We start from the raw sequence: 26,980 nt of genomic DNA, 5'->3' as shown, positions 1-26,980 counted from the left end.
TCACAGGGATAGAGAAAGCTGATTTAACTCCATGGGGCCCAGACTTTTCCTAGGACAATGTTAATATTGACATCACAACCTGGACCCAGCCCATATCAGACATCACCGATATGGTAGTTCAGAGGAGGGGGGGGGGGGGGCGACTTTTGGTTAGCCGCTTTTTCCGAGGTGTTGGTTTGGGAGGGGTTGGGTGATGTGGGGGGTTAAATAAAGGATTTTGGCATGGTGATAGCTGGATTGCAATATTTACAAGGTTCTTTGTCCTTCAGTGAATTCCAGAAGTGGGGAGTCCTGACTGCCTGTAGAGAGAAAGCTGGGTGGGCTCTGGGGGGGGTGAGGGTTGGGTGTCTCCTGTTGGGGCTGGGGGAGACTCCACCTGTTGGGATGAGGATAAGGATGATGAACCTGCAGTTTCTCTCTGACTCTGTTCTCCGTGGTCAGTCCTTATCTCAGCGTTCTCGCCACAGCGTCGTCTTATCGGTTGTTTTGGGACATCCTGCCTCTTGTTCTTGTCAAGGGCTGCTTGGTTGACGTAGATGATAAAAAATGTTGCTGCTTAGCAACTGTCCTCCTGGCTTGTTCAGACGAGAGCCACCTGCCTTAAAGACATGTCTGCGACCCCAAAAGATGTTGAAATAATAATAATAAAACAATAACAATAAAATTAATCGATTGAGCAGCACATGCAACCTTGAGCCATCTGTTAGCGCCATCAGCCTGCTGAATCTCATCTCCTTGCCGAACCGTTGGTACAGGTCCACTGAAAAACACCTCAGTATTTAAGCATGCAACTGTGCTCATCAGATCAGTGAAGTCTTGCTTTAATACCTCAGATTGTTGCTTCACAACATCAAGGGCTCCTGTGTGTATGATGAGAGCTTTAGCTGTTGGATGCTCCGCAGCAATGCTCCGGATCTTCTTTGAGATATCAGACACCATGTCGTTGGTAAAACAGAGTATTTTTGTGTTTTTGCTGCAGAAGCATTTTATCTCATAGACAGCTCTGTCGCCCACTACCAGCATACGAGGCCCAGTCGTTAGCTCTGCCTGTAGCCCTTTAGCAAGGGATTTAGCTTCATACTTGTCTCTGGACCCGGAAGATGAGCCTTCTCTCAGGGAGTCAGGAGTTTGAGAGAGTGGAGTAAATCTGTTCTCCAGTAGAATCCCTGTGTCTTGGGGCGATTTGCTCTTAGCTTTTGTTGTAGCCTTTTTTCTCTTACTGGGTACTGGGGTTGAAGAGTCATTCCTGTGTGATGGTAGTGCAGGCCGCTCGTTGTCGTCCAGAGTCAGCTGGTGCTGGGTTCTGCCTGATAACCGTCTTCTCAGATCGGAGGGAGGCGCTTTGTTGTCATGGTCACAGTTCATGTTTTTTTTTTGCTATGTTACTGACTCTCCTGTCATCTGGATCCTGCCACCCTCATCAGCCTCATTCCCTTCACCTGTGCTTCCCTGGCCCAGCTCCACACCTGGTTTCCCTCATCAGTTTCCCCTTCATAAACCGGCCCATTTCCTCATACCAGTTGCCAGATTGTTGTGTGCTTTTGCCTCGCTTTCCAGCCTTCCTGATTTCTGTCCTGTTCCTGCCTGCCTGCCTGCCTGCCTGTAACCCTGCATGACTCCCGGTTTTTGATTTTTGCCTACCCCCTTGGACTTGTTTGCCTGATCTGCCTGTCTGCCCGGTTTTGACCCCTGCCTGTCTTGGACCCGAATAAAGCGTCTTGGACTCTGATTCTGCCTGGTGTTGTGCATTTGGGTTCTCTGTCCTGTCTGAGCCGTGACACTTTGTAATGCTTTGGCTTCGCAACAAGAGTTCCAGGGAGGACTTGTTGATTTATTGCCTTTTATATATATTATTGCATCTTGGTGGTGTTAGTTAGCTTTCTGTTAGCCTGCTTCCTTTCACTGTTTTGGGAAATCGTCAGAGTAGATTAATTCCCATATTGTCCATTTATCTCCCCATTCACTTCGAGCCTGTGAATTTTTGTTTTCAGTACTGCTATCTTCTGGAGCAGTTTGTGGTAATCATCCATGGAAAAGAAAAAGGGAGGCATCTTGCTGCTAATTAGCTTCTGCTAGCTGCTGCTAACTGAGTTTCTCAAACCCAGTCACGATAGCGCAGGCTTGTGCTGCTGATAAGCTTCGCTCACAGAGTACTAAAACGGTTTAAAATAAAAGTGGTAGTCTTCGGTAACTATCCAAAATGTATCTCCCGGTGGTAAGGTATCCAGGTCCTGCTTTCCAGAAATTGTTTTGCAGAAAAGAAAAGATTGCATTGGAGAGAAGAAAAACAAAGCGGGGGAGCAAGAGAGCGAAGCATCTGCACTAAGTGAAAGAGCAGAGGGGAAAAAGAAATACAAGAAATAAATACTAAAATAATGGTTTTACTGTTTTTAAAACTAATTAAAAACAATAACTAAGAGAAAAAAACCATAAAAACACTAAAACAAGAGCAGAGTCTCATGCAGGGTTGAAAGCCAAGGAATAAAAATGGGTTTTAAGACGAGTTTTAAAAGTGGACAGTGAGGCTCGTCTAATGTTTAAAGGAAGCTCGTTCCATAATTTTTGAGCGGCAACAGAAAAAGCTCTATCCTGAGGGAGACGAGACGCAACGAAAATGCTGGTAATGTGATGATAACGATAATTAAATATATAATGCAATATCGTAGAGGAATAAAAACCAGACTAAAATGTAGATTACAAAATAAAAACTCTGGTAAAATGTGTCTCCATTTTTGTTGACCAAAACGAGACGAAATGTTCTACCAAAGATCCTTAATGTCCATGTTTTCAGTAGTTTAGTCTTTAGATCTTTGGGATTTCGTCCCAGTTCTTTCAGGATGCAGCTCATCTTTCTGTCTGTCAGTGTAGAACCTTTAATGTTTAAGGTGGATCCCAGGAATGATTTTTAACTTTTTAAGCACAAATCACGTTTGAATACTTAGATTTTTTTATTTAATATTTTTTTACTTTTTTTTTTTTTTTTTTTTATTTATTTTTCCTTTTTTGGACCAAAACGAGAGGAAATGTTCTAGCAAAGATCCTTGATGTCCATGTTTTCAGTAGTTAAACTAAAAACAGTTCCATAGAGGGGGCCGATGGCCGAGGGGGGGTCTGCTATGGGGCTGGAGACGGGGCTTTCAAGGGTCTGCTAGGGACTTAGAGCGCCTTTGGGCGTCTTCCATGGTGTTAAAGGGTCTTTGAGTGCCTTTGGGAGTCTAAAGGGGTCTTTGAGGGTCTTTCTGGGTCTCCGATGGTGTTTGGGGTCTTCAAGGGATTTTGGAGGTCTAAGGGTGTCTTTGGTTGTCTTTGAGGGTCTTTGGGGATCTTGAGGATCTTCCATGTTAAAGGGTCTTTGGGGGTCTTCAAGGGATGTTGGGGGTCTAAGGGGGTCTTTGAGGGCCTTTGGTTGTCTTTGGGGGTCTTGAGGGTCTTCCATGGTGTTAAAGGGTCTTTGGGGATCTTTTAGGGCGTGTGGGGGTCTTTGAGAGTCTTCAAGGGTCTAAGGGGGTCTTTGTAGGTCTTTAAAAGGTCTTTGGGGGTCATTGAGGCTCTCCAAAGGTTTTTGGGGGTCTTTGAGGCTCTCCGAGGACCTTTGGGGGTCTTCAAGGGATTTGGGGGGTCTATGGGGGTCTTTGAGGGTCTTTGGCCGTCATGAGGGTCTTCCGTGGTGTTAAAGGGTCTTTGGGGATCTTTTAGGGTCTTTGAGGGTCTTCAAGGGTCTAAGGGGGTCTTTGTAGGTCTTTAAAAGATCTTTGGGGGTCTTTGAGGCTCTCCGAGGGTCTTTGGGGGTCTTGAGGGTCTTTGACGCTCTCCGAGGGTCTTTGGAGGTCTTTGAGGGCCTTTAGGGGTCTTCGGGGGTCTTTGGAGGTCTTTGGAGGTCTTTGAGGGCCTTTAGGGGTCTTTGGGGGTCTTTGAGGGTCTAAGGGGTTCGTATCTGTTGCTGGGAGAAGAAGAACCATCTTTGGATCCACTTTCCTACATAGACGTGGAAAAGAAAACCCAATGTGTTGTTGAAAAAGATAAAAATCAATATGTTGTAAACTCAAATTAGTCTCCTGTATCTGGAATGAATGTATTCTTTATAGACTAGTCGGGATGTACCCAAAAAGTGAATGTAAGGAGCATTTATGGGTACAAGTCGGGAACCGGCCTACTTTACATATTTCAAGGGTGCTGAATGCGAAAAAAATGGTACCCGAGCAAAACTTTGATTTTTGACCTTCTAATTTGCATATCAAAATGGCCGCCAAACTGCCTGTCTTGCTCAGTCGTTGGACCATTTTCCCAAGTTTTTTTTGTAAGTAGGCATTCAAAGATGATGAATTAAGTGTCTAGATCTATAGTCTAGGGTCAGAGCAAGGATATAGTGGAGGCTCAGTGCCTTTTTATGTATAAATATATATATATATATATATATATATATATATATATATATATATATATATATATATATATATATATATATATATATATATATATAGGTGAAATTAAGCATTATTTGTGTCATTTTTAAGGCCGACATAAATATTCAGTCAATATCACTCTTAATTGTTCCCAGTGTGTATATGATATGTGATGTATTCCATATTACATAATAATTAAGAAAAACACCATTGCAAGTTGTCTGAGAATTCATTTTTTTATGCAAACAAAGCATAATGCTCTTAATTCAAACATCAAAAAATGTAAGTGAATAGGGAAAAAAAAACATGAAGCTTCCCTTGAACAGTTCTACAGATCAGATCTTGTTTCTGTATATTTTCTTTCATGTTTCTAGCTGAATTGCTTTGCTTTCATCTGTCTTCTTCTGTAAGTTCCATAGGTCACTTGTTTTGATAAATTGTTTTTATACCTTTCTAGTTTGCTTGTGTGCCATTTGTCTTTGGAATTTCCTTTTGATTAGTATTTCTTTCTGCAGTCCTTTTCCAAGTTATTTGGTTACCCATTGCCTTGGTATGCTTGAGGACTACAACTCCACATTTAAACAAGGACATTGGTCATCACTATGACATGTACACATTGCAGTGCATAACAGCCCCGATTTTCAGCATTTGGCTATAGGTGGCTGTAGGTGGCTATAGGTGGCTATAGGTGGCTGCAGGTGGCTATAAGTGGCTATAGGTGGCTGCAGGTGGCTATAGGTGGCTATAGGTGGCTATAGGTGGCTATAGGTGGCTGCAGGTGGCTATAAGTGGCTATAGGTGGCTGCAGGTGGCTATAGGTGGCTATGGGTGGTTGCACGTGGCTATAGGTGGTTGCAGGTGGCTATAGGTGGTTGCAGGTGGCTATAAGTGGCTATAGGTGACTGCAGGTGGCTGTAGGTGGCTGCAGGTGGCTGCAGGTGGCTATAGGTGGCTGCAGGTGGCTATGGGTGGTTGCAGGTGGCTATAGGTGGCTGCAGGTGGCTATGGGTGGTTGCAGGTGACTATAGGTGGCTGCAGGTGGCTATAGGTGGCTGCAGGTGGCTATGGGTGGTTGCAGGTGGCTATAGGTGGCTATAGGTGGTTGCAGGTGGCTGTAGGTGGCTATAGGTGGCTATAGGTGGTTGCAGGTGGCTGCAGGTGGCTATAAGTGGCTACAGATGGCTGCAGGTGGCTATAGGTGGCTGCAGGTGGCTATAGGTGGCTGCAGGTGGCTATAGGTGGCTACGGGTGGTTGCAGGTGGCTATAGGTGGCTCTGGTGGTTGCAGGTGGCTATAGGTGGCTGCAGGTGGCTATAGGTGGCTATAGGTGGCTGCAGGTGGCTATAGGTGGTTGCAGGTGGCTATAGGTTGCTGCAGGTGGCTATAGGTGGCTGCAGGTGGCTATAGGTGGCTATAGGTGGCTGCAGGTGGCTATAGGTGGTTGCAGGTGGCTATAGGTTGCTGCAGGTGGCTATAGGTGGCTGCAGGTGGCTGCAGGTGGCTGCAGGTGGCTATAGTTGGCTGCAGGTGGCTGCAGGTGGCTATAGGTGGCTGCAGGTGGCTGCAGGTGGCTATGGGTGGTTGCAGGTGGCTATAGGTACCAAAGCGTGTGAAACTGTTACGATCCTCTTTGCTGTTAATTCACCTCAGGCAAAGGGTCCTCAGCGATGGGACTGACCATGCTATGTACTGATCTAAATATTCAACTTGGTACGTTTCATGGTGGTCTCTTTTTGAATATTTTTCCCTATTTACCTGGGTTTTTAGAGAATTTAGAGAACAAATGCTTAATTTGCAAAAAAAAACAAAAAAAAAAACATGAAATCCCAGACAACTTGCAATGGAATCTTTTCTTTGTTATCATATAATATGGTGTACATCATATGTCATATCAACAGGGAAAATTTCAGAGTAACTTTTATTTAATATTTATGTCGGCCTTAAAAATGACACAAATAATGCTTAATTTCACCTTAAAAGTTGGTATTTTGCATATATATATATACATAAAAAAGGCACTGAGCCTCCACTTTATCCTTGTTTGACCCTTGACTATCAATCTAGAAACTTAATTTCCTCATCTTGATTGCCTACTTACAAAAAAATAGGAGGAAATGGTCCAATAACTGTGCAAGATGGGCAATTTGGCGGCCATTTTAATATGCAAATTAGAAGGTAAAAAACTCAAAATTTCACTCGGGTACCGTTTTTTTTGGACTCAGCACCCTTGAAATATGTAAGGTAGGCCGGTTCCCGACTTGTACCCATAAATGCTCCTTACTTCTTATAAAAGGCCTTTTTTCTGAAATCCGTCTAGACTATTAGTCTATAAGGTAATAACAATATAATAAGAGAACCTTGTTTGAATTGTAAAATGGGTTTGGCTAAATACAATCTTTGACTAAGACTAGATCAAAATGGACAATTTCTGACTAAAATGCTAGGACTTTTAGTCGACTGAAACTTGACACGACTAAAAGGAGAATTAACGTGACTAAAACTAAAATGATAGCTGGACCCAAAGACTAGACTAAAACTGAAACTGACAGACAACACTAGTTGAAGGCGTCGTGGGGTTGGATCCTGTGAGTCGCTCTTCAGGTCTCGTCGTCGTCGTTGTCGTTGTTGCTGTTGGGAGGCTACAGGTGAATCTTTCCTCTCACTATTCCTGAATGTTGCCCTGAGGGGTATTCCAGAAAGCAGGTTCAACAAACTCTGAGTTTAAACCTGAACTCTGAGTTGACTTACCCTGAGAAAGGAAACTCTGAGTTTTCGGTTCCAGAACAGGATATGAGTTAGTTCAATCAACTCTGAATTAGTTAACCTTGTGTTAAGCGCGTGCATGAAGAAAATAAAACATCATAAATGGAGCCCTGATACAGCGATTCACCATGGCAACCGGCGACAACAAAAGATCCACAAACTTCACGCCACTGGAGTTAGAAGTGTTAATATGTGCGTATGGCGAGTATGAGAACATATTTCAGAACAAAAGCAACACAGCTGCAGTAGTAAAGGAGAGACAATTAGCGTGGGAGAAAGTTGCTGCAGTCAATGTGTAAGTTTGAATGCAGTATTCATTTAACATTTAAGCACACTGTCTTATAATATTACAGCTGAACAGTGGTGGAATGGTATTGAATGAAATTTTATTGTCATTTAGATGCAACCCCACAGGCGCAAAGCGCAATTGGCAGCAGTTGAAAATGAAATACAAAAACATAATTCAGACAGCTAAAGCATAATTTGGTTGGGCCTATGATTGTACCTCACTTTAGTTTTAATCACATTTGATATATTCAGCATACATACATATTCAGTGGCCATTTCAATGTATAGTGGCTTTATCCCGATAAACAGTTGAGTTCTGCTCAGCCAACAGAAAGAATTTGCTCTGAACTGAGAGCACGTCCGCGGTTTGTAATGTTGGATATTTATGGCTGAAGAATATCGTTCAGATAAATAATAGTGTGACGAAAAACGGTAACGTTCTGTAGGCTTCTCGTCAGGGAATGAAAGTATATCTAATCTTGGTCTAAACATCCTAATTAATTCGGTTTCGATGTAAGGACACCCCATGTGGGATATATATATATATATATATATATATATATATATATATATAAATATAAATTCGGTCCAAATGATACGGATTGGTCCAGGTCCAGGAAGGGAAAGAACCAATCACATGCCTTAATTTTAAACCACGCCCCCCCGCCCTGTCCCATGCGCGCACTCGCTTCCAGCCCCCCGTGTCCACTTCCCACGGGTCCTCCTGGGCTCACAGTGTCCCAGTGTAACCCCCCTCCCTCGGAGGGGCCACGGAGCCCAGTAGTTATTTCAAGAGCGGCTCGGCCCCGCTGTGTGTGAGAGCGGGGAGCAGAGCCGTTAGACCGGGCTGCTGCTGCAGCGGCTCCTGCTGCTGCTGCTGCTGCTGCAGCAGCTCCTGCTGCAGCAGCAGCCCGCCGGGACACGAAGAGCCGCCGCAGCTCCGGCTCAGAAGCTGTATGGGGGTCCGTGGGGATTTAGGCGTCTCCATCACGGCGAGAGCGGAGAGCGCCGGTGCACGGCACCGCAGCGGCTGGCGGAGCGCTGCGCCAGCCGGGGACGCGGTGGGAGCACACACACACACACGTAGCCACAGCTACGCTGTAGGGTACGCTGTAGCCGTGGCTTAGAGCCTGCTGCGCACCGCAGCGCTGCCGTGCACCGGCGCTCTCCGGGATGGAGACGCCGGGTGGGCAGGATGCACGTTTGGGTGGGCACAGCCCCCACCTGCCCCCCCTAAAACCGGCCTCGCTTACAGGTGAATGAGACATGGGGTAGTTTTGCTGTAAATGTGCTGTCCAAAATGTTTAATAATCGTATGCGCGTTCGTGTTTGTGGGGGCGAAGCTTTGGACGGAGCGCTCGTGGGTGGGGGCGGGGGGGGCAGGGCTTAGAGGAAGCGCCACTTTCAAATCTTTCTAGCTCTAGGAAGTTGCATAGAATAACTTTAACTCCCCAGGCCAAAGCAAATCCCTGTCACCAAGAAGAAAAATAAAAATAGCGGTAAGAAAGAAAAGAGAAGAAAATAAGAGAAGAGATAACAGAAGATGGAGAAACGTAGCGACAATCTGGAGAAAAGTGGGTGGAAGATCGGCAGGTAAACCGGCAACTGAGAAGTTATGATGCAAACTTCAAGATGATGGTTTGAATGAGGCAAAATAACATGCTTTTTCTCTCCAATATATAGTTATAATCATTTGTTTCAGATCTACTGTAATTATTTTCTGTATAAAAATTGAATTTGGTGTTCAAAAAGTATTTTTTTTCAAACTTTTTTTCAAAGTCTTGAAAAAGAGGGGGTCGTCTTATAATCAGGGTCGTCTTATATTCGGGCCGATACAGTACTTTTAAAGTCTCAAAGTAACATTTTATTGAGAAATAAAACTAAGGTCCTTTTTAACAGGATTGTTCATGTCATCATAAACTGGTTTAAAGAAGTTTCTGAAGAAGCTTCTGGATGGTTGGAGGTCCAGCCGCCTCATTTCAGACATTGAGGATTGAACTTTAACCTCTGCATCGGTGCATCTCTGATTCTGCTTTGGTTCCAGTCGCTGGGTCACACGGGTTTGAACTAATCCAAACTTCCTTCCTTCAAATTAACGTTTCTAAAACAAGAGGTTTGCATTGATTTTAGACGTAAATCCCAATTGTAGTATCTTCACAACCAGCCAGTTCAACTAGTGACCAGATACAAATATCTCGGCAGTATAATTGATAATATGCTCAAATTGTGATACGCTTTGCAAAGAAGGTCAACAACGACTCTTTTGTCTGAGGAAGCTCTGTAGCACCCTATAATGTAGTAATTTCCTGAAAATGTAATAACGCCTGGAAATGTAATAAAATTTGCAGTGAAACTCAATCGAAAATGTAATAAAATCCAATAATGTAATAACTTCACCAATAATGTAATAAAATATCCTGACTGATATTGTAATAACATTTTTACCGATAATGTAATACCTTATTACATTATTGGGAATTTATTACATTTTCAGGTGGGTCTTTTTTTTCTTCTTCCAAAACTGATAATGTAATACGAATAATGTAATATATATGTTCATTTTCAGTCCAGAGTTCTACATTTTGTGTTTTAAGTATCTAAGAATGTTATATACGCTGGATTTGAAACACCAGAATGACTATTGGGTTAAATTGCAGACTTTGAGTACTATGTAAAAAATTCCCAATAATGTAATAAGGTATTACATTATCGGTAAAAATGTTATTACAATATCATTCAGTATATTTTATTACATTATTGGGGAAGTTATTACATTATTGGGTTTTATTAAATTTTTTTGATTGAGTTAAGTGCAAATTTTATTACATTTTCAGGCGTTATTACATTTTCAGGAAATTATTACATTATAGGGTGCTAAAAGCTCGCTAAATTCCAGGTAGACAAAACCCTGATCCCAGGTCCCTTCCAGGTTCATCCTCCCAGCTCCCAGCTAGTGATGATTTCTTCATGTTTTGTTACTACAACTCTCCTACGATGAAATCCGACCTGAATCTTCCCTCCAGCTCCGCAGGAGAAACTTGGATCTGTGGAACCTCTGGAACCTCTGACCTGGAGGTTTCCCGACCTCCCGGCCGACGAGGAGCCCGACTTCCCCCCCGACTTCCAGCTGAAGACCCCCACGCCTGCGGAGAGCGTGAGCGTCACCTGTGGGGAGAACCTGGTCCGGGTGGAGGCCAAGAGGGACCTCCTGGGGACGGGGAGGCTGGCGGAGGCTGCAGAGGTCACCCTGGGGGGCTGTCCGGCCTCCAGGGAGGACCCCGAGGACCAGGTCCTGGTCTTCGAGTCGGAGCTGCACGGATGTGGCAGCGAGCTGCAGGTGAGTGGAGCAGTTACACCTGGGCAGGTGCACCTGATCTGAAGTTCATCTGGACCAGGCAACCCGCGGCTCTAGAGCCACATGCGGCTCTTTAGCGCCGCCCTAGTGGCTCCTGGAGCTTTTTCAAAAATGTTTGACCCTTTTTCCTTTTTTTTTTTTCCTTTTTTTTCCTTTTTTCTCCTTTTTTTCTTCCTTTTTTATTATTGTTTTTCCTTTTTTTTCCCTTTTTTTTCCTTTTTTCTTTGTTTTCTTTTTTTCCTTTTTTCTTTTTTTTTCCTTTTTTCTTTTTTTCCTTTTTTCTTTTTTTTTCTTTTTTAAACTTGACATTTTGACTTTTTACTCAATTTTGACTTTTCTCGACATTTCAACTTTTTTCTCGATTGTACTTCAACATTAATCTCGACATTTTGACTTTTTTCTCGACATTTTGACTTTTTTTTCGACATTTCGACTTTTTTTTCGACATTTCGACTTTTTTCTCGAAGTGGCATAATGAACAAAAAAAAGTCTTCCCCCAGTTATAACTAATATAGAAACATGCAGCATGTGTTGTCTTCATTCTAAGGCTTATACACTCACTCATCACTCACTCATCTTCTCCCGCTTCATCTGTTACCGGGTCGCGGGGGCAGCAGCCTCAGCAGGGATGCCCAGACTTCCCTCACCCCAGACACTTCCTCCAGCTCTTCCGGGGGGAGTCCGAGGCGTTCCCAGGCCAGCCGAGAGACATAGTCTCTCCAGCGTGTCCTGGGTCTTCCCCGGGGTCTCCTCCCGGTGGGAGATGCCTGGAACACCTCCCTAGGGAGGCGTCCAGGAGGCATCCGGTACAGATGCCCAAGCCACCTCAGCTGACTCCTCTCAATGTGGAGGAGTAGCGGCTCGACTCCGAGCTCCTCCCGGGTGACCGAACTCCTCACCCTATCTCTAAGGGAGCGTCCAGCCACCCTGTGGAGGAAACTCATCTCGGCCGCTTGTATCCGCGATCTTGTCCTTTCGGTCACTACCCAAAGTTCATGACCATAGGTGAGGGTAGGGGCGTAGATTGACCGGTAAATCGAGAGCTTCACCTTTCGACTCAGCTCCCTCTTCACCACGACGGTCCAGTACATCGACCGCATTACTGCGGACGCTGCACCGATCCGCCTGTCAATCTCACGCTCCATTGTTCCCTCACTCGTGAACAAGATCCCGAGATACTTGAACTCCTCCACCTGAGGCAGGACTTCTCCACCCACCCGGAGAAGGCATGCCACCCTTTTCCGGTCGAGAACCATGGCCTCGGTCTTGGAGGTGCTGATTCTCATCCCTGCCGCGTCGCACTCGGCCGCAAACCGCCCCAGCACATGCTGGAGGTCCCGGTCTGATGAAGCCAACAGGACAACATCATCTGCAAAAAGCAGAGATGAAATCCTGAGGTTCCCAAACCGGATCCCCTCCGGCCCCTGGCTGCACCTAGAAATCCTGTCCATAAAAATTATGAACAGGACCGGTGACAAAGAGCAGCCCTGCCGGAGTCCAACATGCACTGGGAACAAGTCTGACTTACTGCCGGCAATGCGAACCAGACTCCTGCTTCGATCATACAGAGACCGGACAGCCCTTAGTAGAGGGCCCCGGACTCCATACTCACTTAGCACCCCCCACAGAATGGCACGAGGGACACGGTCAAATGCCTTCTCCAGATCCACAAAACACATGTAAACTGGTTGGGCAAATTCCCATGAACCCTCGAGCACCCTGCGGAGGGTGTAGAGCTGGTCCAGTGTTCCACGACCGGTTCACAAAGCCTACCATGGATAAAGTTAAATCAAGGACCGTAACGTCGCCCGGATCGGCGTCACCGGGGCCCCGCCCTGGAGCCAGGCCTGGGGTTGGGGCTCGTAGGCGAGCGCCTGGTGGCCGGGTCTTTGCCCGTGGGACCCGGCCGGGCTCAGCCCGAAACGGCGACGCGGGTCCGCCTTCCCGTAGGCCCACCACCCGCAGGAAGGACCATGGCAGGCCGGTGCATTGTGGACTGGGCAGCAGTCGTGGCGGGGTGCCTCGACGACCCAATCCCTGGCTTATACAAGACTTTTCATTTTTTTACGGCTCCAGACATATTTGTTTTTTGTGTTTTTGGTCCAATATGGCTCTAAAACATTTTGGGTTGCCGATCCCTGACCTGGGCAGGTTCACCTGATCTGAGGTTCACCTGGGCAGGTTCACCTGGGCCAGCTACCTTCTCCAGGGGGGATCTCTTCTGCTTCAGCAGGTCTGAAACGGGGAAATGTCCAGATCAAACACCCATGTGATCATAAACCAGGTCCTCATCACATTCCCTGGTAGATTTGTCTCCAAACATCTCGGGTGTAATAAAGCCAGATCAGAGTGACATCACTTCCTGTGGTCCGTCTGGGGACCAGCTTGAATCTCGGTCTCAGCTTCTTCAGTCTGGTTTCTCCAGAACTCGATCCGGAGACTTTGATGTGGGTCAGAGCTCGGTGGACCTCTACCGGGTCGGTTCTGATGAGACCTGGTTCCACTGGTTTCAGGGGCCTGCTGGTCCAGGTATGCAGGTCTGTGTGGGTAGCTTTCTTATTAAAAAAAAAAAAAAAACTTTTTTTTTAAATAATAAAAAGATTTAAATAAAAAAAAAAAGATAGATTGCTATAGCACTGGCATGGTAGCACCTGTGTCCAACTGGACTCTAAGCAGTCTGACCAGCACTGATCCAGCTGTATCCTCCTGTGATTTGTTGCTTGTGGTGTTCTGAGATGTAAGTCGCTTTGGATAAAAGCGTCTGCTAAATGACAGTAGTAGCAGTATAAGTAGCAGTAGTGGTGGTAGTAGTAGTACTAGTGTAGTCGTACTTTTCCTGGTTGGTTTAAAGGGGACATATTATGGCATTTAATGTATATTTTAAACAGGCCTTGAATGTCTTAAAAACAATCTAAAGCTTGTTTTTTCTACATAAATCAGAAATTCAGCCTGTGGGCCATGTCTCTAGTTTTACCCCTTCTCACCTCATTTTCTGTGCTTCATTTTAGGGGAGGGGAGGCTATGATAATGAGGCTTTGTGCTGATTGGCTCCCTGAATGACGTGTAGCAGGGGAGGAGAATAAGCCTCGCTCCTGCCAGAGCAGCCGGCTGCGTCGTACACAAACTGTGTCCCGTGCGAGAAGCTTCTGCGACAAAATAAAATCCATTGCTTTATTTTTTTTGTATTGGACTGTCCTAACTGGCCGCGAGTTTAACAGTTTCAGTGTGGACAGAGAGCGTCCGATGTCACGCAGCTCGATAGTCGGATGCTCTCATTCAGTTACACCCTGTAAACGGATCGGAGCCTGATTTACGGTTCTGCGTTAAATCGACGCGTACCCTACGCCGTAGGTTCTGCGTTGGTGTAACGCGGAACCATAAATCAGCCTTTAGTCACTGCGCGCTGGCCCCGCAACCCCACGGTGGGCGCCCGGCGCATGGCTCCGGGGCGCATCGCCTGTTACCGGGGATAAAACCGACAGATTTCGCTGAAAATCTTGGAGGGTGAAGCTGATCCAGCCTGGGACGGACCCCAGAAATCCCTGCTCCCAAAGCGGCCGGGAACCTGGACAATTTAGTCGGACGGACCCTGCTTTGGGAACCAGGAAGTAGGCTGGAGCAGCGCGCATCGTCGGTTACCGGTGATCAAACCGACAGATTTCGCTGAAAATCTCGGCGGGTGAAGCTGATCCGACCTGGGACGGACTCCCGAGGAACCAGCTCCCAAACCACCCCGGAACCTGGATGATTTAACCCGGATCCGCGGCGCCGCGTCCGACTGGCTGAAGGAAGGACCGCTCCAGCCGGAGTAGAGAGCTGGTTGTGGGCGTGGTTTCAGCAGGGGAGGCGGAACCTCTGCGCCTAGGGTGACGTCACCCTAGGCGCAGATTTTAATCGGCTCAAAAAAAAACGCGTGACACTGGGGGATTCTGTAAGGCGGGGGTCACAGACCTTGCAGAAATTCATGGTATTTTGTCTCCCCTGTGTTGGCAGGGTGAGGGGAGACCACTTTATGTTAAAACAAGAAAAAACATGTTTTTCATAATATGTCCCCTTTAATGAAGCGGGTTCATTAGAAACGTCGCAGGAAAACCGTTTATCTTTTGTTTTTAATTTTCAGATGTCGGAGGACGCGTTCACCTACATCTTCAAGCTGCTCTACTCTCCCCGTCCTCTGGGGGACACTGGCATCGTCCGGGGGACCGACGTCTCCATCGATGTCCAGTGTCACTACCCGAGGTTGGTCTCACCAGGTGAAGTGACCTGAACCCGGACTGGGTTTTCATGTCCGTGTCTCTTTAGGAAGCAGGAGGTGAGCAGCGGCCTGCTGAAGCCCACCTGGATACCGTTCACCGGCAGCAGGGACTCGGAGGAGAGTCTGCATCTGTCCCTGCAGCTCATGACGGGTGGGTCTCCGCCCGGTCCAGACGGGTCCGGATCCCAGACCCCTTCCAGCATCCGGTCACGGTTCTGTCCATCTTCCAGATGATTGGCAGTTCCCTCTCCCGGCGTCTAACTTCCTGCTGGGGGACATGATGAGGTTTGAGGCGTCGGTGAAGCAGTTCCACCACGTCCCCCTCAGGGTGACGGTGGACAGCTGCGTGGCCACGGTGGCTCCCAACATCGACACCGTCCCCCGATACACCTTCCTGGGCAACAGCGGGTCAGTTTCTCCTGGTTTTACTTTAATATCGCTCCTTGTGAAGACTAAAGTCAGTTCCTTGTTGATTCCACATAACGTTTCAGGTGGAGGCGTGGCCTAAAATGAAGCTCGCTGCTGAGAATTTTAGAGGCTCTTGCATGCCGGCTTTTCTTTGAGGAACTTTTCCTATTCTTTCCTGGTGCCTGTAATACCCCTTTTCCACCAAACTGGTTATGGTTCTGGTCCAGTGCTGAGTTTGCAACCGGGCATTCTGTTTCCACTGACAGAGAACTGGCTCCGGGTCAGAGGAACCGGTTCCAAGGTAGCAGCAACTCTTTGCTGGGCCAGAAGAACCGGTTCCAAGGTAGCCTTCTGTAATAAGACAGGTAGCGGGTCTCTGCTGCAGGTAGCGGGTCTCTGCTGCAGGTAGCGGGTCTCAACGGACCTCTGCTGCAGGTAACGGGGCCTCTGCTGCAGGTAACAGGGCCTCTGCTGCAGGTAACGGGGTCTCTGCTGCAGGTAACGGGGTCTCTGCTGCAGGTAACGGGGTCTCTGCTGCAGGTAACGGGGTCTCTGCTGCAGGTAACGGGGTCTCTGCCGCAGGTAACGGGGTCTCTGCCGCAGGTAACGGGGTCTCTGCCGCAGGTAACGGGGTCTCTGCCGCAGGTAACGGGGTCTCTGCCGCAGGTAACGGGGTCTCTGCCGCAGGTAACGGGCCTCTGCCGCAGGTAACGGGGTCTCTGCCGCAGGTAACGGGCCTCTGCCGCAGGTAACGGGGCCTCTGCCGCAGGTAACGGGGCCTCTGCCGCAGGTAACGGGGCCTCTGCCGCAGGTAACGGGGCCTCTGCCGCAGGTAACGGGGCCTCTGCCGCAGGTAACGGGGCCTCTGCCGCAGGTAACGGGGCCTCTGCCGCAGGTAACGGGGCCTCTGCCGCAGGTAACGGGGCCTCTGCCGCAGGTGACGGGGCCTCTGCCGCAGGTGACGGGGCCTCTGCCGCAGGTGACGGGGCCTCTGCCGCAGGTGACGGGGCCTCTGCCGCAGGTGACGGGGCCTCTGCCGCAGGTGACGGGGCCTCTGCCGCAGGTGACGGGGCCTCTGCCGCAGGTGACGGGGCCTCTGCCGCAGGTGACGGGGCCTCTGCCGCAGGTGACGGGGCCTCTGCCGCAGGTGACGGGGCCTCTGCCGCAGGTGACGGGCATCTGCCGCAGGTGACGGGCCTCTGCCGCAGGTGACGGGCCTCTGCCGCAGGTGACGGGCCTCTGCCGCAGGTGACGGGCCTCTGCCGCAGGTGACGGGCCTCTGCCGCAGGTGACGGGCCTCTGCCGCAGGTGACGGGTCTCAGCGGGTCTCTGCCGCAGGTAACGGGCCTCAGCGGGTCTCTGGCGCAGGTAACGGGCCTCAGCGGGTCTCTGCTCCAGGTAACGGGCCTCTGCCTCTTCTGCAGGTAAGTGGTCTCTGCTGCAGGTAAGTGGTCTCTGCTGCAGATAAGTGGTCTCTGCTGCAGATAAGTGGTCTCTGCTGCAGGTAACGGGTCTCTGCTGCAGGTGACGGGCCTCTGCCGCAGGTGACGGGCCTCTGCCGCAGGTGACGGGCCTCTGCCGCAGGTGACGGGCCTCTGCCGCAGGTGACGGGCCTCTGCCGCAGGTGACGGGCCTCTGCCGCAGGTGACGGGCCTCTGCCGCAGGTGACTGGCCTCTGCCGCAGGTGACGGGCCTCTGCCGCAGGTGACGGGCCTCTGCCGCAGGTGACGGGCCTCTGCCGCAGGTGACGGGCCTCTGCCGCAGGTGACGGGCCTCTGCCGCAGGTGACGGGCCTCTGCCGCAGGTGACGGGCCTCTGCCGCAGGTGACGGGCCTCTGCCGCAGGTGACGGGCCTCTGCCGCAGGTGACGGGCCTCTGCCGCAGGTGACGGGCCTCTGCCGCAGGTGACGGGCCTCTGCCGCAGGTGACGGGCCTCTGCCGCAGGTGACGGGCCTCTGCCGCAGGTGACGGGTGTCAGCGGGTCTCTGCCGCAGGTAACGGGCCTCAGCGGGTCTCTGGTGCAGGTATCGGGTCTCAGCGGGTCTCTGCTCCAGGTAACGGGCCTCTGCCTCTTCTGCAGGTAAGTGGTCTCTGCTGCAGGTAACGGGCCTCTGCTGCAGGTAACGGGCCTCTGCTGCAGGTAACGGGCCTCTGCTGCAGGTAACGGGCCTCTGCTGCAGGTAACGGGTCTCAGCGGGTCTCTGCTCCAGGTAACGGGCCTCTGCCTCTTCTGCAGGTAACTGGTCTCTGCTGCAGGTAACTGGCCTCTGCTGCAGGTAAGGGGCCTCTGCTGCAGGTAAGGGGCCTCTGCTGCAGGTAAGGGGCCTCTGCTGCAGGTAAGGGGCCTCTGCTGCAGGTAAGGGGCCTCTGCTGCAGGTAAGGGGCCTCTGCTGCAGGTAAGGGGCCTCTGCTGCAGGTAACGGGCCTCTGCCTCTTCTGCAGGTAACTGGTCTCTTCTGCGGGTAACTGGTCTCTGCTGCAGGTAACTGGTCTCTGCTGCAGGTAACTGGTCTCTGCTGCAGGTAACTGGTCTCTGCTGCAGGTAACAGGACTCTGCTGCAGGTAACGGGTCTCAGCGAGTCTCTGCTCCAGGTAACGGGCCTCTGCCTCTTCTGCAGGTAACTGGTCTCTGCTGCAGGTAACGGGTCTCTGCCTCTTCTGCAGGTAACTGGTCATTAATCTCGAAATTTCGACTTTTTTCTCGACATTTCGACTTTTTTCTCGAATTGCATAATGAGAAAGAAATCTTCCTCCTCTAAAATATTTTATTTTTCTCCTCCCTGGCCCTAATACTCTTCCGTAGCTTTGGCCTGGGGAGTTAAGTTCAGCATTTAAAGATATCTGTCGCCATTTAGCGTTGTGAATGGGTATAATGTCTAGACCCCGAATGGAAAACAACCCCCACTTTTCAGTCTTATATTTGGGCCAATACGGTAGTAGCAGTCTTATTTCAATGCAGAAAACACGGCCTTATATTCGGGCCAATACGTTAATACCACTCATCTTTATCGATCCCAAGATTGATGTCATTAGTGTTGCCGTCTCAAGCATAGAAGGTTCTGGTTTCTTCGTCTGTAAACCTTTCCATCGACACTCTGCTACCACATAAGTGCTGATAGCCTCATCCTCCCACTCCACCTCTTTCTCTTCTCCAAACTCGCACGGATCAGGATATGGGATGCAGTCCCTCCTCCACCTGAAACCCTTCTGTTATGCCTACTCATCACTGGTGTCATGGAATCCTGACACTACAGACTTCCTCATCAGTTCCGCAAATGTCAGACTGGTGTCACTCAGAACCCGTCTTTATTCTCCTTGTACTTGGCAGAACGAATAAATGTGGAGGATTAATGGACAATTACCGTATTGTCCTGAATATAAGACTGTTTTCTGCATTGAAATAAGACTGAAAAAGTGGGGGTCGTCTTCCATTCGGGGTCTAGACGTTATACCCATTCACAACGCTAGATGGCGCCGGATATCTTTAAATGCTGAACTTAACTCCCCAGGCCAAAGCCAACCCCTGTCACCAAGAAGAAAAATAAAAATAGCGGTAAGAAATAAAAGAGAAGAAAATAAGAGAAGAGAACAGAAAATGGAGAAACGTAGCAACAATCTGGAGAAAAATGGGTGGAAGATCGGAAGGTGTCCTGGTCTCACTCAGGTGTCTTCTGTTTGGTCTAAAACAGCATTAAACAGTTTCGTAACCAAAGGAAAACACAAAGTTGTGGGCTGGAATTGTTTTAACACTTCTGCAGAAGGAGGGAGAACAAGAATGTTTCTCCAAGGCTCCTCCTGCATTTAAGGCTGCAACTAACCACTATTTTAATAGTCGACTAGTCATCGACTATTGAAACGATTAGTCGACTAATCGGATAATTATTCATTTTTTCTTAAATTTAGTAGGCTATGAGGTTGCTTTAATTATGTGGCAAACTATAATAAACACGAGAAAGATGGGTACGTCAATAAAAATAGATATTTTATTCAACTTTGCTGCTGTTCATACAAGAAGTAAATAAAATGTATCTAAAACCAAGGACAGGCACAGTGCTCAGTCAGTATAGACATAAATAAATAAACCTGTCCATTATTTTTCATTTTTTAAGGACAGGCAATTGTGTTATATAAAAAATAAACTATAAATAAAATAAAACGTCTCATATTTTTCTCCATCAAGTGGTTGAAATGGGTTCTGGATGGCAGGACTTACTCTGGGTTGAACTGGTGTATCATTTGAAACCCGTCACCATCAACCATGGAGAGCTGCTCATATCACAGATCAGCATCTATTGATCAGTTATTGATCAGTGAGCGCAGTCGCCTGTTGCTACACGTCTGCTTCTTTTGCAGAAAGGGCTCCATGGTGGCTCTTTTTCGGTCTGCGTGCATTTCATTTAAAATACTTTTGTCAGGCATAACGTTAAAGCTCCCTGTTAAAGCCAAAATAGGCTTAAAGGAGCATGAGGCTCCTTTTAAGAAATGAGACTCTCTAGCGCCACCCTTCACCACGACGGCCGTCGGGGGTACTGCAGCCAACAGCGAAGTCTGCACGGGAGAACGGGGAGAACGCGCATGCGGCGTCATGTGACGTCACATCCACAACCCAGCGCGGGAAATTCGGGACCGAATTGCAGCACATTTTGCAGCACACAGCCTGTTCAAGGCAAAGGAGAGATGCAATAGAGGGCTCATTCTTTTGGGTTTGGAACGCTTCATCTGACATTATTACTAGAAAACTTAAAACGTATACACATTTTTTTCATAAATCCTGCCTCAAGCTCCTTTAATATCTTACCAAGGCGAGTCCGTTTCGTTCAACACTCCGACGTGCTTTCTCTTCAAATGCATCGTGAATTACTGACGTGCTCCCGTGATAATCAAGGTCTGCTTTGCAAACCTTGCAAGTAATCTTTTTATTCACTGTATCGAGGCTAAAATGCTCCCAAACGTTTTAAGTTTTGTTACATGCAGCTGCTACAGGACGCTGTCATTTTTGTTTAACCGCTAACACTCGGCTGAGACGCAGAGATTGTATTTAAGTGAGACGCCTCACTCCGTTGGAAAAACACGTCTGGCGACAATTGTCGACAATGGAATTCATTGTCGACAATTTTGATTATCGAGTTTTGTCGACAACGTCGACGAATCGTTGCAGCCCTACCTGCATTCTGCTTTTAAACTGACAGGAAGCGACCATATAAGGACAGTGAACAGTAGACAACGGGTGGAAGTGATAACGTGTGATTGATTCCTGAAGTTACAGTAGACAGATGTCACCAGAACAGTCTGAGTAGATCAGGAAGTGGCATTGTGACATCTGTTAATAAAGCATGTGACAGTTTTCGTGAGGACAAAAACCAGTTTAAAGGTTAATTAAGCTCCCACTTCTCACCTGCAGGTGTCTGTTCGACAGTCAGCTCACCGGCTCCTCCTCCCGGTTCCTGCCCCGGTCCCAGGATGACAAGCTCCGGTTTGAGGTGGAGGTGTTCCGGTTCGAGCAGGACACCCGGGGCGTGGTGAGTCCTCTCTACCCGCTCTGGTCCCGGGAGGTGTTGGTTCAACTGCTGTTACATTGGGTGATTTGGGATATGCTTCCTATTCCAAATTATTTCAGACGTGCGTCTGTCCTGTTATTGACTATAGCTGGGAGGGAATCTGTCAAAAATCATGCAAATCGTTTTTGATATTTGGCATGGTGTTAGTTATGGACATAAGGTTTTCAAAAACCACCGCATACAAATGGTGACGCCCCCTAGTGGCCGGTTTGCAGGAAATTCAAAATGCCTCCCGTAGGGATGTTAATAATTAATCGATTTTCGATTAATTGCCGTTATGAAATTACCCGATTAAAATTAACGATTACAATTAATCTATTTATTTTATTTTTTTCGTTTAATTTCACCAGCTGGTATTACGCCCGGACCACATTTAATGCGACACAACGCGGTGCGTCGCGCACATAAAGAAGAAAGAGACGGCGGATATGTTTGGTTTTAGTAATATCATGCTCAGGCAATGAGTCTGCAATGGCCCAGACGGGAGACACATGTAGCTCAGTGCTTAACTTTTACTTTTAATCCACTCTATATTCTTCTGGTTGTTCTCCGATATGTTCCCCTAAAGCCTGAAGGTTCCGCCTTAAATCGACGCAGAGCCGCCGCCGTAGCCTACGGCGTAGGCTCTGCGTTGTTGTAACGCGGAACCATAAATCAGCCTTCACCCGGTACATACATAGGTTTCTCTAAACATCTGTCCCTGCTACAGTTTTAACTAAAAGAAAATGTGCTCCAATACAGCAGGTCTCATAATTTTATTTTGAACACTGCCAAAACTCTAACTTAAAACGTAACTAGAACTTAAAATTTGCTTGACACAAATGACACTATTATGGCTGCTACTACTAATAGCCTTGAAGTGCACTTTATATTATATTCCTTGTGGTACAAAAATGTCTTTTTGTTACTTTTGTATCAAATAAATATTTGATTAAGGAATACATTAAAATGTCCTTTGTATTTTATATAAGCAAAAAAAACTAAGATGGGGGGAAAAAACGCCGCTTATCAACTAATCGATGATCGATCGATAAGGTTATCAACTGTCAATGAAATAATCGATAATTTGCATCCCTAGTCTCCCGCCGAAAAGACCAAAGGTCAAATCTCAGCTTCTCTTAGTCCTAGATTGTTGAATATTGTCACTTTCTCTACTTTTTTGGTGCTAATTCAATTCTGAGTTTTTCCTATTTCAAGGTCATGTTGAAGGTAAAATCTAATTTTCAAGGTTATTTTTTGCCCAAAAAACTCTATATAAACTCTATAGCCTATAACTCATACATATCTCTAGAATTAAGTCACATAGATTATTTAGGGTTCTAGACTCATATTTTCACCCCCAAGGAATGCAATTTTCTGTTTATGGACAGGTTACTATCACTTTGTCAATCTCATTGGGTGAGAACAGTGGCTTCATTCATTTGTATTTGCATTTGCTGACTATTTAGAGAAAGCATGGGATAAACGCGGGAAAAGTAACATATGTGAAAATATCCATTCTGGTTTTTGTTGGGGAGAAAGAAAAAAAAAAATGTTTTGGATTTATTTATTTAGTTTTTCCGGTGTACATTGTGCAGCTCCCAATTAAGGGCCCGATTTACTAAAGGTTTGCGTGTGTTAAAACGTGTGCAAACTTGACAGCACCCGCAAACCAATGTGCGAGCTGATCTACTAACAGCGTGCAAAGACGACTGCGTCTCTCAAATGCGCTAAATTGCACACGCAATTCAGTTAGTACTTTTGCCCTGATGAATAATCAATATGGGGCGTACCCGGCAGAAATCCTAAATACTGGGAGGGGAAAATGCAAATATGTCCATTTACCACGCGCAATGAGATTTACCAAGCCTGAAAGTAATTGCGCGTATTGTGATTGCGTCTGTATTTAATACGTTCGAAAGGAAGGTGCTAATCTGCTGCTGCTGTTATTGTGGCAAGGAGGCGACATCCAAAATCAAAGAATACGCAGAGAGAGAGTCTTTATTCTGCTGCATGCTATTTTAAAAATGGTTGCACAAGTTTTATTAAAGGCGACTTTTTCTTTAGTTCTCCGCCTTATATCTTGCCACCTTCTCTTATTGTGCCCCCCTCCACTCGCCCACAAGCAGGCCAAGGCTTTGTGCCAAAACTTTGTATTTTATTGATAACTTATCTTATTGAACGTGAAATCATCCTTCGTAAATTACATTTAATTAAAACCCGTGCTAATTAATCACAAAACACAGGTTAAACATCATGACCAAATCCGCTCCGACCCGCTGTGTCAGGATCAGCGCAGAGACTGCAGCTTCGCCTGAATTATGCTTCTGCGTTAAATCGACGGCGTAGGGTCGCGGTGCGGTGTGCGTCGCGGCGTACCCTACGCCGTCGGTTCTGCGCTGGTGTGACGCGGAACCATAAATCAGCCTTTAGTGTGCGCTCTGCGCGCTGTTCTGAACACTTCTCTTCTCTTCTTGCCATATGATGGTCCCGTCTGTCACACATTTACTGTCAGTGTTTGCTATATAATATATAATATTTGCAATATACTGTGGACATCTGAATAAAAACTTAACTCATAAATAGATGAATCAAAGCGCTCTCCAGCTCTGTGTCTGATGTCTTTTTCTCCTCAGATCATGCCGAGCACCGCCGGGTCACGCAAACACCGACCAATTAAATATTAAAATCAAATTCAGTCCTGTGGCCCGTTTTTCTATTTCGTATTTTTGATCTGTGCCTAAAATTGAAATATGAAAAACCAGACGTTTTTCCGTTTGTGTTACCAACTGCATTTATTCTATTGCAGGTTTTCTCCGATATTGCGTTTCTTTTGGTAATGTTTAAATTTCTTTGCTGTAGTTCATGAATGTGTTTATTTGCCTCTTCCACTAATATCTCTAACTCCAACTCGTCAAATTTCATTTTGCGCTTGTGACTGTGACTGTGCTTTCCATCCAGACTCTCCATGGCGCAGATTGCGCTCGCAAACCTTAAGACACGCAACACCTCATTTAAATACTGCTGTTTGCACCTGTTATCAATTGCGCACGCAATCTTAGTTGATCACCCGCAAAACACACGCAAACAGCACGCGCAAACTTTTTCAGTGCACACGCAATTTAGTACTCTTTATTTAGGATCTTAGTAAATCGGGCCCTAAGTGTGTGTGATATTGTGTATTGATGATTTTCTGTTTCTGGTAATCCTGTAAGGGATGGGTCTTCGGACATGACACAAAAATAAAACTCCCTTCATTCATTCATTCATTCATTCATACACACCTGATTCTCCTCTCAGCTTTACATCACCTGCAACCTGAAGGCCAAAGCAGCCGCTGCACCGGCCGGGGACGCCAACAAGGCCTGCTCCTTCATCAACAGGTGAGCCGAGCTCCAGCAGAGCTTCTCCAGCTCCCTGAGCTAAAAACCTGTCAGACAGGCGGGAACGTCCTCTGAGCTGCGACTACAGCGATGTTCTGATGTGTTGTGATGCAGGTGGACGGAGGCGGGAGGCAGCCACCACGCCTGCTCCTGCTGCGACTCGGACTGTGGGACGGGTGAGGGCGGAGACCCCACCAGGATGGGTAGGTGTGACGGGGTCGTGCACCGCTCTGTTTTATTCCTATTTGAAGCAGGTTTTTTGGGGGGGGTACAGAGTACTCGAGTTGTAAAAAAGAATCAGGGGGGATGGTGGATTTATTATATGGGGACAGATAATTTGTGCTGATTACAAATAATATAATATATTACAAATAATAGCAGTGACCAAAACACCTGCAGAAATACTGCAGGAATGACATAGCAGCAGTTAAATGCAGCCTTCTGTAAGCTTTAAATATCCACTGGGCTTACATCAAATACATCAAAACACAACAATAAAAAACACTTTTCTGAACTTATCAATATGACTCTGTCCTTCACAGGATAAGTAACATGGATCACTGCAAAAACCCAAAATGTTGAAGGTGCTCTTTGGTGTTGGGGAAAAAAACAATATCTAGTCAAAAAAGGGAGTCCAAGGCACTCTTCTTGTGGAAAAATATTAAAAAGCCTTTATTGAAACATGGCAAATAAGTTTAAAAACATGGGAGCAGAGACCCACGCGTTTCGGCGCAAGCCTTCTTCAGGGTACTGCTCAAACAGGAATTCCTAATGATATACACCTGCCCTGCACAGGTAGGAAGTCACATGAACCATTTCCCAGGTAAACATTACATGCAAGGGCCACTAGGTGGCCACGCAGGTGTCAAAAGCCAGTGAATGGTCAGGTAGAGAGAGAAAAAAAAGGGAAAAGTGCTTTTGGGCAAGTCAGCGTTTTCATACCGAGCATCTCATACATGGAACACAGTAGCAAATGTCATACGAGACAAACCCACCCTCACCTTCATTAAACACTTAAAGGGGACCTATTATGAAAAACAGGTTTTTTCTTGCTTTAACATATATAAAGTGGTCTCCCCTCAGCCTGCCAACTCAGAGAAGGAGGAAAGCAACCAAATTCTGCAGTGTCTGTACAGCCGCCCGGATGAGCCGCCCAGTGTGATGTGGATCTACAAAACGTTCAGATTCGGCGCATTTTCGTTACGTAACCAAAATGCAAACCACGCCCACAACTATAAAACCGTGTAACTGCGAGTGTCCAACTATCGCGTGACGTTGGACGCTCTCTGTCCATCTCCCTCCAGCAGCTGCCACTTTATTGAGGTTTTTGTAGTGAAATGAGGAGGAATCATAGAGATAACTTCTCATTTCTACTAACTGGATCAGCCGTTCCTCATCCGTGACCGTTTCCTACAGCGCTTTCAACCGGCTTTCAACGTGAGCGACAGGAAGAAAATAGAAGCAGGGCGCAATGGAATTGATTTTGTCGCTGACGCTCGCATCGCATAAAGGCTGAATTATGGTTCTGCGTCAAATCGACGCAGAGCCTACGGTGCATGACGCCGCATACCCTACGCCGTAGGCTCTGCGTTGGTGTAACACGGAACCATACATGTAAATCAGCCTTAACTCTTTAAGGTTAAATCCATTATTATTATTATTATTATTAACTCCGTAATGTATGTGTGTCTTTTACATCAACCTGCCCCAGGGACTAAAGATGCAAATTAGCCATTGGCTATAATCTAGCATATTTACATGAAAATGTTGTTATTAATATGTACTATCCCTGGTTCTTTTCCTTTAAAAATAAAATACAAATACAAAATACAAATCTGTCCCCCAAAACTGTGGGGGTGGCATGTAGGAGCAGTTATGTCTTTTGAAACCTGAGAAAGGAACCAGGAGGCCTGAGTGACAGCTGAGGCTCCGCCCCCTGTTGGGGGTGTGGCCGGGGAAGGTGTGGCAACAGGTGGGTTTTTTTGCTTCTGTCAAGGTTTAAACCACCGAAGACGCACTAGAGACAAATCCTTCGGCTGGTCTGGAGCTGGCGCTGTGTCCTAGCAGCGCCGGAGGAGGAGGATGGGGAGACGGAGCTCTGGACCCCTCTACCCCCCCCAGCCCCCCCCCCCCCCACAACCTGAACCTGGACCCCTCTACCCCCCGCCCCCCCACAACCTGAACCTGGACAAGAGGGACGGATCCATGGAGTCAGACTTTCAGAAACTATTTAGTTAATTTTGTTCTTGCTGAAAGTTTCTTTGGAAGACATTTGTGAGATCTAACTACAGATGGTTCTGTGTTGCAGGAGCTCTCGTGGAGCGCGACGCCGTCGTTGGGCCAATCACGGTGAAGGAGAGGCCTCTGATCTGAAAATAAACCCATTGATCAAACTCTGGCTCCTGATCTGCCTAAAACCCCAAACCGGTGACGTCCGCTGAGTGTTTCAGGGATTTCTCTTAAACATGTGTAGATATGACGGCTGTGACAAAGTTTTACATCACTATCCCCTACAGACACCAACAATAGTATAAAGATGTCAATTAAATCCCATCTTACAAAGGAAAAATAATCAAATCAAACAAGTC

At 47.1% G+C, this 26,980-nt stretch overlaps 1 protein-coding gene across 1 annotated transcript; it reads left to right on the top strand.

The window, feature by feature from the left end:
* Positions 1 to 4,095: 4,095 nt before the first annotated feature.
* Positions 4,096 to 26,773, top strand: LOC133444917 (zona pellucida sperm-binding protein 3-like). Its single transcript, XM_061722807.1, has 9 exons — positions 4,096 to 4,114; positions 10,478 to 10,791; positions 14,930 to 15,048; positions 15,112 to 15,215; positions 15,295 to 15,472; positions 20,874 to 20,991; positions 24,310 to 24,392; positions 24,507 to 24,595; positions 26,701 to 26,773. Exons 1-9 carry the CDS (start codon positions 4,096 to 4,098, stop codon positions 26,763 to 26,765), a joined length of 1,089 nt encoding a protein of 362 aa, XP_061578791.1. The 3' UTR covers positions 26,766 to 26,773.
* The last annotated feature ends 207 nt before the right edge of the window (positions 26,774 to 26,980 follow it).

Source organism: Cololabis saira, chromosome 5 (assembly GCF_033807715.1).
Source record: "Cololabis saira isolate AMF1-May2022 chromosome 5, fColSai1.1, whole genome shotgun sequence".
NCBI lineage: Eukaryota > Metazoa > Chordata > Actinopteri > Beloniformes > Belonidae > Cololabis > Cololabis saira.
This window is presented reverse-complemented; position numbering and strand designations above follow the sequence as displayed.